General features: G+C 45.3%; 1 protein-coding gene and 2 pseudogenes across 1 annotated transcript; 2 read left to right on the forward strand and 1 right to left on the reverse strand.

Annotated features, from left to right (window-relative positions):
• Positions 1-1,985: 1,985 nt before the first annotated feature.
• LOC147977891 (uncharacterized) lies at positions 1,986-5,335 on the reverse strand (annotated as a pseudogene).
• Positions 5,336-7,605: 2,270 nt separating this feature from the next.
• LOC125547658 (expansin-A24) lies at positions 7,606-8,895 on the forward strand. The gene is made up of 3 exons (XM_048711468.2): positions 7,606-7,873; positions 7,977-8,301; positions 8,397-8,895. The coding sequence occupies exons 1-3, from the start codon at positions 7,714-7,716 to the stop codon at positions 8,704-8,706; spliced, it is 795 nt and encodes a 264-aa protein (XP_048567425.2). The 5' UTR covers positions 7,606-7,713; the 3' UTR covers positions 8,707-8,895.
• A 2,079-nt stretch (positions 8,896-10,974) lies between these two features.
• LOC125546500 (expansin-A14-like) lies at positions 10,975-12,007 on the forward strand (annotated as a pseudogene).
• Positions 12,008-19,503: the final 7,496 nt, after the last annotated feature.

Consider the following 19,503-nt stretch of genomic DNA (forward strand, 5'->3'; position numbering starts at 1 on the left):
AAAGATCGAATACTACAGAAGAATCTAGGACACTCGCGGTTCCTGCGGCGCGGGCGATGGACACCCAAAGAGAAGGAACCCTCACAGGATAATAGCTGAAGTGAGATCCCTAAAGAAACTGCCAGGTATTGGAGAACCTGCCGCCCTCTAACGCAACCATGTAGCGATGGACGTGCTCGTCCTCCTCCCTGACACGGCGACGTACCACCTCCGGCGGGGCCGGCTCCCTCCGCACCAAAACTGGCCCACGCGAACGCCACCAAACGAGATCAGGGTCGATGACGGGACCCGGGGCCGGGTTCCTCATCAAGCGGCGCGCCCCTCCAGGCAACACCTCCCAGTGCCAGCCCGGCGGAGCCCAGTCCCGGACATGGGTCAGCCGGACGTCGTCACGGACGGGTCGACGGCGAGGATGCGGGCCAGGCATCGTCGAGAACAAATACTAGCTATATGCTCGCAAAAAGTAACATTTTTTAATGACTGGATTTTGATAACTAAAATTTGTAACATTTCTATATAACTAACATTTCTATAACATTTCTAACAATGCTATATAACTAACATTTCTATAACATTTCTAATATTTCTATAACTGAAAAACAGAAAAAAAAATTATAACATTTCTATATAACTAACATTTGTATAACATTTCTAATATTTCTATAACTAAAAAAAGAAAAAAATTATAATTTTTTTATAACTATTTCTATAACTAAAAAACAGAAAAATTTCTAACAATTCTAACTTTTTTATAACTATTTCTATAACTAAAAAACAGAAAAAAATCTAACAATTCTAACATTTCTATAACATTTCTAACAATGCTATATAACTAACTATTTCTATAACTAAAGAAAGAAAAATTTCTAACTTTTTTATAACTAAAAAACTAAAAAAATGTATGTGTATGTGTGCTCACCGGCGAGGCGAGAGGCGACGGGGGGTGGCATCGGGGACGGCGACGACGGGGATGGCGACGACGGGGACAGGGACGGGGCGGCGACGACGGGGACGGGGACAGGGCAGCGACGACGTACGGGGACGGGGACGAAGCGGGACGGGCCGGGATGGGGCGGCGGTGACGACGGGGACGGGGACGACGGGGCGGCGACGACGGGGACGGGGCGGTGACGGGGGCGGCGACGAGGGATATGGAGACAGGGGCAGCGGGCGACAGGGTAGAGGAGAAGAAGCAGATGAGAAACTGAAATTTTTGAAGCGTTTAGTTATATAGGATGGACCTGCCACCAACCGGTACTAAAGGCCTGTTTTGGCCAGGCCAAGCGGCGGGAAGCGCACCCCCTTTAGTACCGGGTGGTGGCTCCAACCGGTACTAAAGGCCCCCCTTTAGTACCGGTTGGTGCCACGAACCGGTACTAAAGGGGGTGCGCTGGCGCAGGTGCGGTGCGGCAAGTTTAGTCCCACCTCGCTAGCCGAGGGGTGTCCGCACTGGTTTATAAACCCCCGTGCGGTAGCTCTCTTGAGCTCCTCCCCAAAGCAGGCCTACTGGGCCTACATGTTCTGTGCTGCCCTGTGGGCCTACTGGGCCTTTGCGGGCCTGCGTCCTGGCCCAACAACAGGTTGGGTTTCTAGTCGTATGCAGGCCGCTCTGGCCCAGTGGGCGGGCTTTTTTTTAATTTGTTTTTTGCTTTATTTATTTTTGCTTTATTTATTTTTGAGTTGTTTTTTGTGTATTTAGAGTTTCTTTGTGAATATTTTTGCTTTAGGTACAAAAAATTACAAACTTTCCGTTAGTGCCCGTAGTTTTTAAATTTGAATAGTTTAAATTTTGAATTATTTGAAATTAGTGTGAATCACTAGTTTGTGAATAACTTAACTTTAAAAATCAGTAAAGGCATGAAAGAATTTGTTTGCACATAAAATTTCTTCGCGTTTCAAATGCCAAAACACATAACTAGCCTAACTATTACACAGATTCCCTCCTGGGTGTGAAACACAGAAGAAAGTGATGATAGTGAAGCCGATCACATCCCAGATCTTTGGATGTGAAACTTTTTCTTCGCGTGTGTCCCTTTGCGCCGTAACCATGGAAAATCTTCATCATTTAACGGGATGCTCAGGTCATTATTCACTGTGAATGGAGCAATTTCATCAAACTTTTCATAATCTTCTGACATGTCTGTCTTGTCATCCACTCCCATGATGTTTCTCTTCCCAGAAAGAACTATGTGCCGCTTTGGCTCATCGTACGATGCATTCGCTTCCTTATCTTTTTTTTTCTCGGCTTGATAGACATGTGCTTCACATAGAAAACCTGTGCCACATCATTGGCTAGGACGAATGGTTCGTCTACATACGCAAGATTGTTGAGATCCACTGTTGTCATTCCGTACTGCGGGTCTTCCGTTACCCCGCCTCGTGTCATATTGACCCATTTGCACCGAAACAAAGGGACCTTCAAACCACGTCCATAGTCAAGTTCCCATATGTCCTGTATATAACCATAATATGTTTCCTTTCCCGTCTTGGTTTCTGCATCAAAGCGGACACCACTGTTTTGGTTCGTGCTCTTCTTATCTTGGGCGATCGTGTAAAATGTATTACCATTTATCTCGTACCCTTTGAAACTCATTATATTCGAAGATGGTAACTGGGACAACAAGTACAGGTCATCTTCAATAGAGGTGTCATGCATGGTACATGTCTGCAACCAGCTGGCGAAACTCCTGGTTTGTTCACGTGTAATCCAGTCATCAGACCGCTCCGGGTGTTTGGAGCGTAGCAAATTCTTGTGTTCATCCATATACGGAGCCACCAAGGCGGAATTCTGTAGAACTGTGTAGTGTGCTTCAGTGAGAGAATGTCTGTCCATACATATTATTTGTTCCCCTCCTAGCGTGCCTTTTCCATCCAGTCTGCCCTTATGCCGCGATTCAGGAACACCAATCGGCTTAAGGTCAAGAATAAAGTCAATACAAAACTCAATGACCTCCTCATTTTCACGGCCCTTGGAGATGCTTCCTTCTGGCCTAGCACGGTTATGAACATATTTCTTTAAGACTCCCATGAACCTCTCAAAGGGGAACATATTGTGTAGAAATACAGGACCCAAAACGTTAATCTCTTCGCATAGGTGAACTAGGACGTGCGTCATGATGTTGAAGAAGGATGGTGGGAACACCAACTCGAAACTGACAAGACATTGCACCAAATCATTCTCTAACCTTGATATGATTTCTGGATCGATTACCTTCTGAGAGATTGCATTGAGAAATGCACATAGCTTCACAATGGCTAATCGAACGTTTTCCGGTAGAAGCCCCCTCAATGCAACCGGAAGCAGTTGCGTCATAATCACGTGGCAGTCATGAGACTTTAGGTTCTGGAACTTTTTCTGTGCCATGTTTATTATTCCCTTTATATTCGACGAGAAGCCAGACGGTACCTTAATACTGAGCAGGCATTCAAAGAAGATTTCCTTCTCTTCTTTGGTAAGAGTGTAGCTTGCATAACCCTTGTGTATGCCGTCTTTTCCGTGCATACGTTGCTGGTCCTCCCGTGCCTCAGGTGTATCTTTTGTCTTCCCATACACGCCCAAGAAGCCAAGCAGGGTCACACAAAGATTCTTCGTCACGTGCATCACGTCGATTGCGGAGCGGACCTCTAGGTCTTTCCAATAGGGCAGGTCCCAAAATATAGATTTCTTCTTCCACATGGGTGCGCGTCAGTCAGCGTCATTCGTAACAGGTTGTCCACCTGGATCCTTTCCAAAGACCAACTTCAAATCCTTGACCATATCATGTACATCAGCACCAGTACGGTGGCGAGGTTTCGTCCGGTGATCCGCCTCACCTTTGAAATGCTTGCCTTTCTTTCTTCTGGGATGCCTACTCGGAAGAAATCGACGATGTCCCAGGTACACATTCTTCTTACAATTAGCCAAATATATACTGTCGGTATCGTCCAAACACTGCGTGCATGCGCGGTATCCCTTATTTATCTGTCCTGAAAGGTTACTGAGAGCAGGCAAATCATTGATGGTCAGGAACAGCAACGCCTTTAGGTCAAATTCTTCCCCCATGTACTCATCCCACGCACGTACACCTGTTCCATTCCACAGTTGTAAGAGTTCTTGAACTAATGGCCTTAGGTACACATCAATGTCGTTGCCGGGTTGCTTAGGGCCTTGGATGAGCACTGGCATCGTAATGAATTTCCGCTTCATGCACAACCAAGGAGGAAGGTTATACAAACATAGAGTCACAGGCCAGGTGCTATGGTTGCTGCTCTGCTCCCTAAAAGGATTAATGCCATCTGCGCTTAGACCAAACCATACGCTCCTTACATCATCTGCAAACTCCTTCCCGTACTTTCTTTCGATTTTTCTCCACTGCGACCCGTCAGCGGGTACTCTCAACTTTCCGTCTTTCTTACGGTCTTCTCTGTGCCATCGCATCGCCTTGGCATGCTCTTTGTTTTGGAACAAACGTTTCAACCGTGGTATTATAGGAGCAAACCACATCACCTTGGCAGGAATCTTCTTCCTGGGGCGCTCGCCCTCGTCATCACCAGGGTCATCGCGGCTGATCTTATAGCGCAATGCACCGCATACCGGGCAAGCGTTCAAATCCTCGTACTCACTGCGGTAGAGGATGCAATCATTAGGGCATGCATGTATCTTCTGCACCTCTAACCCTAGAGGACAGACAACCTTCTTTGCTTCGTACATACTCTCAGGAAATTCGTTGTCCTTTGGAAGCATATCCTTTATCATTACCAGCAACTTTCTAAATCCCTTGTTAGATACACCATTCTCTGCCTTCCATTGCAGCAATTCCAGTGTGGTGCCCAGCTTTTTCTTATCACCTACGCAATTCGGGTACAACAATTTTTTGTGATCCTCTAACATGCGCTGCAACTTCTTCTTCTCCAAATCACTTGCGCAGTTTCTCTTTGCATCGGCAATGGCCCGACCTAGATCATCAACGGGCTCATCTGATGCCTCTTCTTCAGCTTCTTCCCGCATTGCCGGCTCAGCTTCTTCCCGCATTACCGGCTCAGATTCTTCCTCCATTGTTGTATCATCGTATTCAGGGAACCCATGGCCAGGATAGCTGTCGTCGTCCTCTTCTTCTTCATTGTCTTCCATCATAACCCCTCTTTCTCCGTGCTTGGTCCAAACATTATAGTGGGGCACGAAACCAGACTTAAACAGGTGGACGTGAATGGTTCTTGACTTAGAGTAATTTAGACCATTCTTACAGACAGCACATGGACAAGGCATAAAACCATCCGCCCGCTTGTTTGCCTCAGCCGCAAGCAGAAAAGTTTGCACGCCATTAATGAACTTGGGAGAGCATCGGTCATCGTACATCCATTGTCGGATCATCTTCAATACACAGCACCAAAAACACCAAATTAATACAAGTTCATACATAAAGTTCATACATAAAGTTCATACAACACTTAAATGCAACAAACAAATAACTCTCTAGCTAAAGCATTTAAATGCAACAACAAATGCGATCAAGATCGCAACTAAGGTAACAATTGATCCAACAGCATAATGATACCAAGCCTCACTATCGATGGCATATTTTCTAATCTTTCTAATCTTCAAGCGCATTTTCTCCATCTTGATCTTGTGATCATCGAAGACATCGGCAACATGCAACTCCAATTCCATCTTCTCCCCCTCAATTCTTTTCAATTTTTCTTTCAAGTACTCGTTTTCTCTTTCAACTAAATTTAACCTCTCGACAATAGGGTCGGTTGGAATTTCCGGTTCACATACCTCCTAGAAAAAATATCTATGTCAACTTGATGGGCATAATTTGTCATAAACACGAAATGCAACTAGTTTTAAAAGAGAATATATATATACCACATCCGAATCATAACAAGGACGAGGGCCGACGGGGACGGATATCAAAACCATGGCACTATGTATAACAAACAACGTACGGGTAAGATAATTATACGAGTAACTATATATCCAAATCACACAAACATCAATTTTTATATAAAATTTCATGAACAAGAGGCTCACCACAAGGTGGTGCCGGCGACGGGACGGTGCGGGCGATCGACGGTGGTTACGGCGGAGATTTTGAAGGCACTAAGTAAACCACACCTACATATGCAAACTAAGTGTTATTTTGACCTCAATTTGCATATAAATCAAATACTACCACATATAATTCCTCCCAAATTACTAAACTCACAAATTAAATACTATATAAAGCATTGCAAGAGCTAATCTAGCAATGAGAGATGAAAGGACAAAGTTGCTAACCTTTGTGATCATTTGAATCGATGGGGACCTTCAAATCTTGACAAATTTTGGGCAAAATGTGTGATGAGCTCGAGAGGAAGAGGGGAAGAACAGAGAGGGAGGGGAAAGGGGAAGAACAGAGCGAGCTCGGGTGGACGAAGGGTTTATGTAGGACGACCTTTAGTACCGGTTCGTGACACGAACCGGTACTAAAGGTGCTGGAGGGGCCCCAGACTGACAACATCCTGCCACCACTCTCATTAGTACCGGTTCGTGGCACGAACCGGTGCTAAAGGTTCGCCATGAACCGGTACTAATGAGAGCGGCCCGGCTAGCCGTTGGAACCGGCACTAATGGACACATTAGTGCCGGCTCAAATTCAAACCGGCACTAATGTGCTTCACATTTGACCCTTTTTCTACTAGTGTCATAGGATAGCTTACAATACTAAGTTCTAGAGCATATTTAGCTAATCTAACTCGCTCAAAAAAAAGAAGCTAATCTAACAGAATCATGATTACTTCTCCTCTCTTCATGCACAAAGGTAAATTACACTTTAGCTTGCTCTGTGATCTCCAATATAATACTGAAATCGCATGGGTATCTCCTGTTCTTTAATGCAGAAAGCTGATTCTAAAGCGGAATAATTTGCAAACACTAATTAAGATTATTCTTAACATTAAGTAGCATACAATCAAGCGAGCGGTGCCTTCCATCGGTTTTTTCAAATTCCTTTGTACTTTTCAAAATATTATGCACATAGTTTTTTAGTTCCTTTTTACATTTTAAATATTTATGATTTTTTTAAATCACCGACATTTTTTAATATCCAAGATTTAAAAATAAAATCCGACAACATTTTTTGTAATACATGTACATTTTAAATCTTGAGAACATCTCTTTAAATCTGTGCACATTTTCTCATTTTACCGATATTTTACAAATTCTTGAACGTTGCCTGGTTTGGCATCCATTACGAATTTACGATCCACATGAACAAACCGATGAATATTCAATTTCTTGTCGACCATACATTAAAAATGGATGGATTCAAAGGATCTATGCATATGGATGTACCTTACTGACAACTCAAGGTTTCTTCACGACCTAATCATCAGATACCGCAGCCGCGCCGACGTTAAGGACCAGGTGCAGCACACGATTACTCGTAGTATGATTCAAGGAATGTGTCTGCGCATACGTAAATATAGGCCCTCAAGCCATGGCACGGCTGCACGGCCAGGCACATTTGCACGCTAGCTGCTTCATTCACCAATCAGGGTGGCCTTGCAACGTACGAAAGAATCAACCGCATGTGAAGACTATATAAACAAACGATCGTGAGATTATGAGCACCACATCACCACACAACCATCAGCGACAAATCAATATAGACCGTACTCATCAGCTTGCGCGCTCCAGTTTTCGGATCAGCTACATATATCATAAGTTGTGAAGTTTCGAGGGCAACCATAGATATGGCTCGAGCTCGAGTTGTTGCAGTGGTGCTGCTGGCGGTCGGCAGTTTGCTGCTGTCTGCGGCTGCGGACACCGCAACTGCGCCATCCCGGCAACCGTTCGTCTGGCAGAAGGCGCATGCAACGTTCTATGGTGGTGCTGATGCCTCTGACACAATGGGTAATCAGTCAAGTCACGCCACTATATCTATCTAGTGCGTGCATGCCTGCTTCATCTTTTTCTTCTGTCTATTAACAGTTGCAATGTGTATTATATATTGCAGGTGGCGCATGCGGGTACGGCAACCTCTTCGCTGAAGGTTACGGGACGCGTACGGCGGCTCTGAGCACCGTGTTGTTCAATGACGGCGCCGCGTGTGGGCAGTGCTACAAGATAGCATGCGACCGCAAGCGCGCGGACCCATTGTTTTGCAAGCCCGGTGTGACGGTCACCGTCACGGCCACGAACTTTTGCCCGCCCAACGATGCCCTCCCCAATGACAACGGCGGCTGGTGCAACACGCCAAGGCCGCACTTCGACATGGCCCAGCCGGCCTGGGAGAAGATTGGTGTTTATAAAGGTGGCATCATCCCCGTCATGTACCAAAGGTATATATGCACTTCTTATTAGTTTAAAAATTAGTCTAGAGTCACCGGAGGTACATGACATTAACTTTTTCTATACCACTGCCATACACATGCAGAGTTCCGTGCGTGAAGCGGGGTGGTGTGAGGTTCAGAATCAATGGTCACGATTACTTCAATCTTGTGCTTGTGAGCAATGTTGCTGCAGCAGGCTCGATCAAATCCATGGATGTCAAGAGCTCTGACTCTGAAGACTGGATGCCAATGGCACGCAATTGGGGTGCTAACTGGCACTCGCTGGCGAACCTCACCGGAAAGATGCTCTCCTTCAGACTAACCAACACAGATGGACATACGCTTGTGTTCGATAATGTTGTGCCAAAGGGATGGACCTTTGGGCAATCATTTGTTAGCAAATTGCAATTCTAGCGAGCAATGTCTGTCGACCAATTATTTACCAGGGCAAGTGATGGATTTGTAATAATTATGTTGCATAAAATGCAAGTTATGGCGCTTAATGTTTGTGCTGACTGTAGCACTGATCTAATTTTACCATTCAATTTGTTCATACTCACGGTGCAATTCCTATGGTGTATATATACAAGTTCCAGTTCATTAGATCGATTGCGTATTCTTTAAATTCACTTATATGATGCATTATGTAAATAGATTCTTTCATTCTGTTCCTATGTATGGTAAAACGCTAACATATAAGCATATAAAATATCCATGCAGAAAACAGAAATTATGTATTCCTTTTGAATGTATATATAGATCTTTGATGCACTATATAACTATTTCAAGGGGAATAGATTGGAACAGAAGTCATGAGGAGAGAGAAAGTGGTCGCTTATCTTGGACAGTTTAAGAGAAGTAAAAGTTGAATATGCAAAGTATTGATGTAAAAGTCCTCCTGTCATCTCCTGTTTTGAACCTATTTGATTATAATTCTAATCCAACCCTCCATTTCCAACAGAAGAACTTTGTCAGTATCATATGCAGAAAAAATTCAGTTTATATAATAGACCGATCGAGCTAATTGCCTACTACTCTCCAAAGAGGCTCACACCCCACTTTATAGAAAAAACAAAACCAAAGTACATGGCCAAACAACACAAGGTAGTGGGGTGGCCCCTTACAAAGCAGATTCTGAGATAACTAGATAACATAAAGGCACGTGACTACGTTGCTGAAAAATAACACCGGTAGGCCAGCATACAACACCACAACACCCTAGGAGACCGAAGCTCCACGAGCTGCTGAGTATGAGACGGACGAGGGTCTTCACCCGGAATCGTGACAGGGAGAGCAGAACCACAACGTCGTCCTCAAGAGGAGAGTGGCACCCGCGGGCATCACCACCGTCGGCACCAAAGCAATGAGCTTTCACCCGACAGCTTACTGGTGACACCACGCGTTAGAAAGGACCACCGCGACAGGCACAAGCTCCAGATCCAGTTCTGAACGACGACACTACCAAAGCAGAGTGCTAGCCCGAACCATGCGCCGCTACACCCCTTGCCACCCACATGACCAAAAGGTGTACTTGGGAATTCGGCGTTGGACGTCGACGGCTCGACCTCAACCTACATGAGGATCAGTGGCACTAGACGCGTCAAACGTAGTTAATGAGCCATTCTCAGTACAGTTCTCTCCTGAATTTGGAAGACGGGCGAAAAATGTTCCAAGAGCTGAGGACAACAGAGCTGTTATACCAGACTTACAGGTTGTTTTGTCAGGGACTGGCGTGTTCTCTTTCCCACTAATTTCCCTCCCATTGATCTTCATTGTCCCCCTCTCTTCATAAGGATATATAGCTACCGAATGAAGGATGTCCAACACAAGAGTCTACTTTTTGGTGAGGGAAAACTCTTGTGAGTTTTATACATTAACTGCGATGTTCATAGGACAACTTACATATCAATCAAGCCGAACATGGCTGCCAACACTAAGTTCTAGAGCATACTTGGCTAATTTATCTGAATCATGATTACTCCTCTCTTCCTGTTTTTTCATGCACAAAGCTGACTCTAAACAGGACCCATTTGCCAACATTAATTTGTACATATTCGGGTCTGTCTAGGGCATATCTAGATGTGCCCTAGTTATTGCACATCTAAATGACTCAATCAAATATGAACAGAAAAAAGGAAAGAAAAAAATACATTCACGAATCTCCAAGTAAAATCAACGATATATGACTTAGATGAGCAATAATTAGGGCACATGCCGATGTGCTTTAGCAAAACCTTATTCTTAACACTAAGTAGCATGCAATCAAGCGAGCGGTGCCTTCCATTGGTTCTTTGAAATTCCTTGTTAAACTTTTTAAACATTTATGCACATAGTTTATTAATTCCTTTTGACTTTGAAATATTTATTAGTTTTTTTAAAATTCATTAACATTTCTTAAATTCTGAGTTTTTTTAGAAAAAATCGAACAAAATTTTTGTAATACATGCACATTTTTTTTTATCTTCAGAGCATCTCTTTAAATCCTTGCACATTTTTCAAATGTACAGATATCTTAGAAATTCTTGAACATTACCTGGTTTAGCATCGATAACAATCCATCAAACTGAATATTTCTTGACAACCATAAATTAAAATGGACGGATTCAAAGATTCTATGCATGGATGTACCTTACTGACAAGTCAAGGTTTCTTCACGACCTGGTCCTCAGATGCCACCGATCGATGTGCGCCGCCGACGTTCAGGACCAGGTGAAGTACATGATCACTCGTAGTATGATTCAAGGAACGTGTCTGCGCGTACATACATACAGTATATCTCTGGTTGGCCCTCAAGCCATGGCTGTGGACACCACAAATATGCCGTCCCCACAACCATATTTGTCTGGCAGAAGGCGCAAGCGACGTTCTCTACGGCGGCACTGACGCCTCCGACACAATGGGCAATCATTCAACAGTCACACAACTACATATATCTTGTGTGTGCATGCCCGCTTCATCTTGTTCTTCTATCTATTAAACCTTGCGATGTATATTATATATTGCAGGCGGCGCGTGCGTGTATGGCAACCTCTTCTCTCAAGGATACGGGACACGCACGGTGGCTTTGAGCACCGTGCTATTCAACGACGGCGCCGCGTGCGGGCAGTGCTACAAGATTGCATGTGATCGCAAGCGCGCGGACCCGTTGTTTTGTAAGCCCGGCATGACGGTGACCGTGACGGCCACTAACATCTGCCCACCGAACGACGCCCTCCCCAATGATAATGGAGGCTGGTGCAACACGCCAAGGCCGCACTTCGACATAGCCCAGCCGGCCTCGGGGAAAATCGGTGTTAAAGGTGGCATCATCCCAGCCGCCCCCTCTTATAAGTTCATAAACTAGTCCAGTGTCACGGGAGTCACATAAAATTAACTCTTGCTATGCCACTGCCATAAACATGCAGGGTTCCGTGCGTGAAGCGGGGCGGCGTGAGGTTTAACATCAATGGTCATGATTACTTCAATCTTGTGCTTGTGAGCAATGTTGCTGCAGCAGGCTCGATCAAGAACATGGATGTCAAAGAGCAATGATTCTGAAGACTGTATTCCTATGGCACGAAACTGGGGTGCTAACTGGCACTCGTTGGCGAACCTTAGCGGAAAGATGCTCTCCTCCAGACTAACCAACACTGATGGACACACGCTTGTGTGGAACGACATTGTGCCAAAGGAGTGGACCTTTGGGCAATCACTTGTTAGCAAATTGCATTTCTAGCAAGCAATGTCTGCCGAACAATTAATTTACCACGGCAAGTGATTGATTTGTAATAATTAGTTGCATAAAGTGCAAGTTATGGTGCTTAATGTGTGTCTGCTGCTTGTAGCACTGATCTAATTTTACAATTCAGTTTGTTCATATTCACCGGGTAATTCATATGGTGTTTGAGAGATCCAGTTCATTCTGTCGATTGAGTATTCTACAAATTCACCTATATAATGCATTCTCTAAAAAGATTATGTCAGTCTGTTGCAATTTATGGTAATGCGCTAACATACAAGCATAGAAAAATATCCATGTAGAAAACTGAAATTATGTATTCCTTTTGAACATGTATAGTTTATTACAACTATTTCAAGAGGAAGGGATTTGAACAGAAGTGGTCGGGAGAAAGAAAGTGGTCACTTGTCTTTGGTAATTTAAAAGAAGTAACATTTGAATATGCAAAGTATATATAGATTTACAATTCCTCCGGCCAGGTCATTTTTGAACCTATTTCCCTTTGATTTTAGTTTGGCCCTCCTCTTCGAAGAGAAGAACTTTGTAAGTATCAGTTCTTAATCATATGCAAAAAAAAAAAGCTTATAACTAACCAATGAAGCTAACTGCCTGCAAGTCTTGAAATAGGCTCACACTCTTTATAATAAAGCACAAACCCAAGTATTCGGAGAATCTCAAAATGATCAAATCGTTCTATGAGAATCTCAAATTAATTGGAAACGGTTGTATTCAGAGAATTAGGACACCTTGGTCAAAGCGATGGTTTTATTATTATAGTGTCCCTCCTCGATATGCAAATAAGTTTGCTTTCACACCTCCATGGGGAGATTGTGTCGCCAAGAGTTGTCTATAAGAATGAGGAACTCAGTCTGTTTGGGGAGCAACTAGTATAGAAAAGCAGCTTCAGGTGCAAGAATAGAAAAACGAAATCTGAGCCATTTCATGGGAGATGAATGGCACAGATCATGGTGGAGGGGACTGTTCCCACTTAATGTACATTTGACGAAACACCCCCTAGAAATAGATAGATATGAACCATCACTTTTGCAGTAACAACCTCATGTCCGTCGTCCATTTCCAAATCTGCAGAACGTTGATGCCAACCCTTTCAAGCATGTCAATATTCCATTATATGTGAAAATTAAGTCACCCCATTGACGCACAACTAAATGTATATGTCAAACTGGATCATCCAAAACAGAACTACTATTTTATACGGATTATGCAGCATAAAATTAAAGTCAACATTAAGCTTATCTAGTAATACGCACCTACATCTGAATAGGCTGGTCAAAATCTATGTGAGCAAGGTATTCCATTTCTGGGTCCACTTTGATCCACATACAATGATACATAACATGAGATGATTATTTTTATTACATGACCAGCAAAACTGAGTATTAAGTGCTACTAAAATGATCACCGCTCAACGAGCATTCTAATTAAACTGTACTAGCTTTATTTTTTTAGATCGTACACGCACATGACAGAATATTATTCAGTTGAACTTTGCCTCCAGCTCTAATGCTTGTCGCTCATGGAGCTTCATGTGCAGGGTTAGATAACACCAAAAGAATATGATTCAGTTCGACAGAGGAACTAAAATTATCTTGCGGCCAAATGAGCTTCGCCCTTGCTGTCGTAAACAAGAGAAGCCTTTGCTAAACACTTCTTCTGTCCATATGAACTTTGGATGCTTCTGTTGACAGAGCATCACCCATCTAGAAAAACATGAACAAGTTTATAGTTCACATCAGAAGGCAAGGAATTGGAAATAATTATGTTCTTCGGTGGACTAAATGATTGTAAGGGAAACAACAAAGCACACGCGAATATAATGAAGTTCGGCTTGAGCTTGATTTGCATCACGAGCCAAATGGTGAGCTCTAGCTCAGCTCGCGAGCTTAGGGATGAGCTCAAGCTCAAGCTTAACTCATGGGAGGCTTGACGAGCTCGCAAAGCCTGATATTGTTTTATTTACAAAATTCGACCAACACATTACACATGTGATTGACCTTACATTAAAATTCGACAAGCACATACTATTCTAACTTTCATGCATTTGTACTGAAATTAATTTGATTGAGTTTCTGTTAAATCAGAGAACTCAAAACTTCTTTCAAAACAAATATTGTGCTTAAACTTTTCATGCAGAATGGCAGATTTTGTAATATTAAAGAGCTTACATGTAAAAAAAGACCCGGATGGGCAAACTCAGAGTGTACACAAGCATAAAAATACAATCTTGTAACACAACTTAGCATGCAAATAGCTTTAGAAAAGAACTGCAGATGAAAAAGTCTTTCTGGTGTTAGAGAAACCTAACTTTGATTCAGCTTCAAGTGTAGCATTGATGCTTCCCTCTGCTCCTTTAATTGACCATGCTTTCAATCGACTTGGATTCCAATGAGCAGGGCGAAAGACTTCAATGAGCACCATTGAGAGATCAAGAACATAAAAGAACAACGCTGCACTCGTTTAGTATTCATATATACTGCATATAGAATGACAATTATAGCAGAATACTAGCAATGAACATTTAGAACAGAATACTACAAAAATATAAAGATTTTGGGATTGGATTGGGGCCAAAATTTGGCATGAGACAAAAACTTGACACTTGATTTGCCAAATACTGGCAACTTTTTGATAGTGCCAAAATTGGTATACATAATCTTACAGGCACTAAGTCACTAAGGGTTCACTCTCCCCACTAAACCATTCAAACCCCTTGTGCTGCATACTTTATAATACAGATAACACAACCTTGGCATGTCTCAGAATCAATGTAACCAAAGCATCAACCGATTAATGATCTACAAGCTAAAACATGGCATCATTTGACTTCAGGTTCTGATTAGCATCAGGCATCAGCTATCTAAGCATGCACTTTGTTCCTGTTTTCATGGATGGTTATCCATGAATTTTATTGGTTCTCATATTAATCTAGGAATTTTATTGGTTCTCATATTAATCTAGGAACACTCTGTAAATAGCACGAGTCATCCAAAAGAAGAATCTAGATCTATAAATCACGTGCCAATATATGACGATAATACCACATGTGATTGCCGTCACCGCGTAATCCAACTGATATTTCAATGATTTCAGATGGTACCCCATTAGTGTCCTGTGTGCAATTGCTCTGATTTAAATAAAGGGACGTGGGAGGTGTGTACTGTGTAAATACATGAGACTGGTTAGGTTGGGTTATCATAGCAAATAATCGTCTATATTTTTTAACGAACCCTGATTTTGCACTTGATGGCAAAATTTACACATAAATAAATGAGGTGATGGATGAACTTAGACGGTCTGATAATTTTTTATTTATTTTTTGCAGCAAAAACTTCTGTTCTATTCATCATCTGTCATGACAGCACAAAGAAAAATAGAAGTAACAAAAATTGCATCCAAGTTTGAAGAGCCAATGCAGGCCGGGGATGCCCAAACCGTATCCCAGGCCGCTGCAGAGTTGCCTCCATTTGTTTGTGTCTTTCCACACCACAGAAAGCCCCTGCATATCTTCATCATAGCCGCAATCGTCTTTGGTGGCAGATCGAGAGCTAGCATCGCATGAGTCAGGATCGCACACAGCACTGGCTGGGTGAGAATTAGCTGTACAATTTTGGGCAGAGTTGCAGCCCGCCAATTGGGCAAGGAAGACGACAGTTGGTCCACCAGATGCTGAAACACTGCTGCGAGCTGCTTCCTTAATGTCAACGGTAGCCCAAGGTATCTACACGGGAAGCTTCTAATGGGACAGTGCAGCATAGTTGTCACCATTGCCATTGCATCCTCAGAGCAGTAGCGAATGGGAAAGGCCAAGCTTTTGTACGCATTTAATTGAAGTTCAGATGCCATGCCGTATGGATCCAATACTTGTGCACATGTGTGCAGTTCCACTTCTATTGACTTGAGGAAAACCATTATGTCGTCCGCAAACATGGACACCCATTGCTTCGGTCCTGAGCGTGCCAATGGAGATAATAGTCCATGGGATGTAGCTAGGTCCAATAGCCGCTTAAGAGGTTCCATGCAAAGAATGAACAGTGTCGGGGACAGGGGATCTCTGTGTCTCAGTCCGCGGCAGTTGAGATTCTTCTTTCCTGGTGCTCCATTAACGGTATTAACCATGATCAGAGTTGACGATCTTGCTGGCAGCCCACAAATTCACGACCCCCACTTACTTCCAAAGCCCAAACGATGAAGAACTTCAAGGAGGAATGGCCATTATACTGAGTCGAAGGCCTTTGTAATATCTAGCTTAAGTAGAAAGGCTATCTCCTTCAGCGCGTGAATCGTCGTGCCATGCATTGGACGAGCATGAAATTATCATGCAGTGACCGTCCCTTCACAGACGCATTCTCGTGGATCCCCACAACCCTTGGGAGCTCTTCCGCCAACCTTGTTGATAGGACCATGTCAAATATTTTGATCGCGCCATGCACTAGGCTCACAGGCCTAAAATCCCGGAACTCGACCGCCCCATCCTTCTTAGGCAGCAAAGAGATGATTGCTCTATTGATTGTCGGCATCTGCCATATGTCAATGGTAAAATAGCTTGAAAGCATGCATGAAGTCCACTTTGATTATATGCCAGCAAACGGCATAGAATCTGCCGGTAAAGCCATCCGGTCCCGTCGCTTTATCTTTGGGCATGTCCTTGATCCCCTTCTCCACCTCGTCCACTGAGAACGGTGCGTCTAGATGCGCAAGATTGAACGTAAGAATCCCAAGCGCCTCCATGTTGATTGTGTGCGCATGTTCCGGAGCCAAGCCAAATATGTTATCATAGTATGTGTCCACTGCCTCCTCAATTTTTTCCTGGCTTGAGAGGATGCTCCCCTCATGCTGCAAAGTGGTCAGTGTATTCTTCCTATAGCGGTGCTTGGCGTGGCTATGGAAGAACTTCGTGTTAGCATCACCGCATAAACAATACTACCGGCACTTTGACCCCATTTTTAACCCGACCCCTGCGTCACAAGCCCTTGGCGACACGGGGGAGATCGTGTCGCCGCGCCCTAGGCCTCCTTGCCCCGATCTCTCCTTCCCGCCGCCGCCCGAGTTCACGTCGGCGAAGCCCGGGCTATGGGTTGTGACTGCGGCGGCGGGGACTTCTCCCTCGCTCGCGATGGTGTCTCCATCTGGCATCGGCGACATGGTCACTCCGGTGATTCGGCGACGCGGTGCGGCGGGATCCCGGCGGCGGATGTGGCGGCGGCGAAAGCGGCAGCACGGCCTCCCGCGGCAGAGGCGCCCCTGTGGCGGTGGCCTGAACCTCGGATATCGCTGGGCCCAAATGGGCTTAGGTGGGTCGACCCCTGCATTGACAGCCCCTGGCGACACATGGGAAATCATGCAGCCGCGCCCTAGGCCTCCTTGCCCGATCTCTCCCTCCGGCCGCCGCCCGAGTTTACGCCGGCGAAGCCCGGGCAGTGGGTTGTGAAGGCGGCGGCGGTGTATTGTCCCTCGCTCGTGGTGGTGTCTCCATCTGGCATCGGCGACATGGACACTCCAGCGATACGGCGGCGCGGTACGGCGTGATCCCGATGGCGGATGTGGCGGCGGCGACAACGGCAGCGCGGCCTCCCACGGCGGAGGCGCACCTGTGGCGGTGGCCTGAACCTCGGATCTCGCCGGCCCCAGATGGGCTTAGGCGGGTAGACGGATCTAGTGCGCGGCGGCAGGCTGGTGCGATGGGCCTGACGTAACCGACTGTTGTGGCACCACAGTGCTGCTGTGGCACCATGGTGGTGCCGTGGCCAGTCAGGCGGTGGCTGGGTCCTTTTGGTCCGGTCCCTGGCATAGAAGGTGGCAATCCATGCACAAAAAACTGGATGGAGTTTTTCGAACAGATCTGGGTGAAAACCTGCTCTCAGCTAGATGCCAAGACTGGCGATGGTGGCGCTCTTCAGTGTCGCTCCATTCTTGGAGGCATCGCCATGGAGAAGTTCTAGCCAACATCTGCTACATCCGAGGGAAACCCTAGATCATTAGATCGGAAAATGGCGGCGCTCTTGTGTCGTTTCCCTCTGGGGGCGTCGTTCTTGGAGGTGTGCACAGGCTCGAGGGACGATTGAACCGCAACTTTGGTGGAGCGGTGTTTCATCCTACACATTGATGATGACGGATCTCGACGGTGTGGCGCAGTGAAGATTTGGCGTCCGGTGTGCGGGGATGGACTCGCGCAGGAGGATGACGCTGTCTGGCGTCGTGGTGGCGTCGATGGGAGAGGCCTGACACGGTCGATGCATCAGTTTCCGCTCTGAAGATGGATCGATGGAAGACGGTGGTGTCAAGCCTTGCAAGGTGCGCATGTGGTGCTCGTTGTGAGTGCGCCGGACCGGTGTGTACCTAGTCCCGGTATGTGGCTAGGCTGGGGCATTCGACGTTAGATGTTAGGCTTTGGTGCGATGTCTATTTGGTATTAGGCTCAGACATTCGGCACCCCTTCATCAAAGGGATAGGAGTAGCAACAGGTGTTGCCTGAATGGTGGCTTTAGGACTATTACTTTGTAAGGTCTTTGTGAATAATTAATAAAATGGTTGCATGCATGTTAGGGCTGCTGTCCACGGGTGGAGGCTGGCTCGTTTTAGTCACACCTCGACTACACGAGGAGGCCAAGACCAGCTTATAAGGAAGAGTATGCCTCCACCTTTCAGTCCGGCCTTTTGGCATGGAGTGGGCTCTCCGCTGAATGCTGGCCCATGGCCAAGTCAAGTAGCCTATGACCTTCATAGCAATCGCTATTTGCATTTTGATATTACCTATCCACGGATCGCTCCAACTTTGTAGCCTCTTTGCCGCTGCCCTTGGTTTGGCATCTTGCACGACGTACGGGTACCCTCCGCCGGCACTCCATTCCAAACCTCCTCCATGGTTTCAGGAAAGCCCAATGTGCAGTGCTGCTCACATGTGCAAGAGTTTTGCAATGGAGTCAACCAGGGGCTAGCAGCAGTTTTATCTAGATCGAAGCGACAGACCCCTCATGCACAGAAAAAGCGAACGCGCCAAATAAGAGTCCTGGTTACCAACCCAAGGCATAGCTCTCGCCTGGCCAAGGGCGCGGGACGGGGATCAGCAGCATCAAAGCAGCAGGCGGTGTTAATCCGCAAGCTGTGCCTGGCACATGAAGGCGATGTTATTTCGGGCGAAATCGTGCAGGCGTACATGGAGTTGTTCGAGCGCCCCTTGTCCGACTCGCACATTGCAGCCATCCTAGCGCTATTCGGCTGTGGCCATTCCATCCTTGCGATGATTGAGCATACAGGGGAGGTTGAGGAAAATAGAGGAAAATATATCACATACTTTGCATGTCATTAAGAGTTGTTTGATAGTACTAGTAGTACATGATTAAAATAATATGATGCCCCCGCAACAGTTTGCCAGTTAAAATAGATGATGAAATCACCAAGAGAAGAACCAGATGTCTGGCCGATGCGTACAGATTGTCCAAATACAACGGTGCATACAAAGTTTGGTCACGACT

This window comes from Triticum urartu, chromosome 3A, assembly GCF_056163025.1.
Source record: "Triticum urartu cultivar PI428250 chromosome 3A, HENAU_Tu73, whole genome shotgun sequence".
Classification (NCBI taxonomy): Eukaryota; Viridiplantae; Streptophyta; class Magnoliopsida; order Poales; family Poaceae; genus Triticum; species Triticum urartu.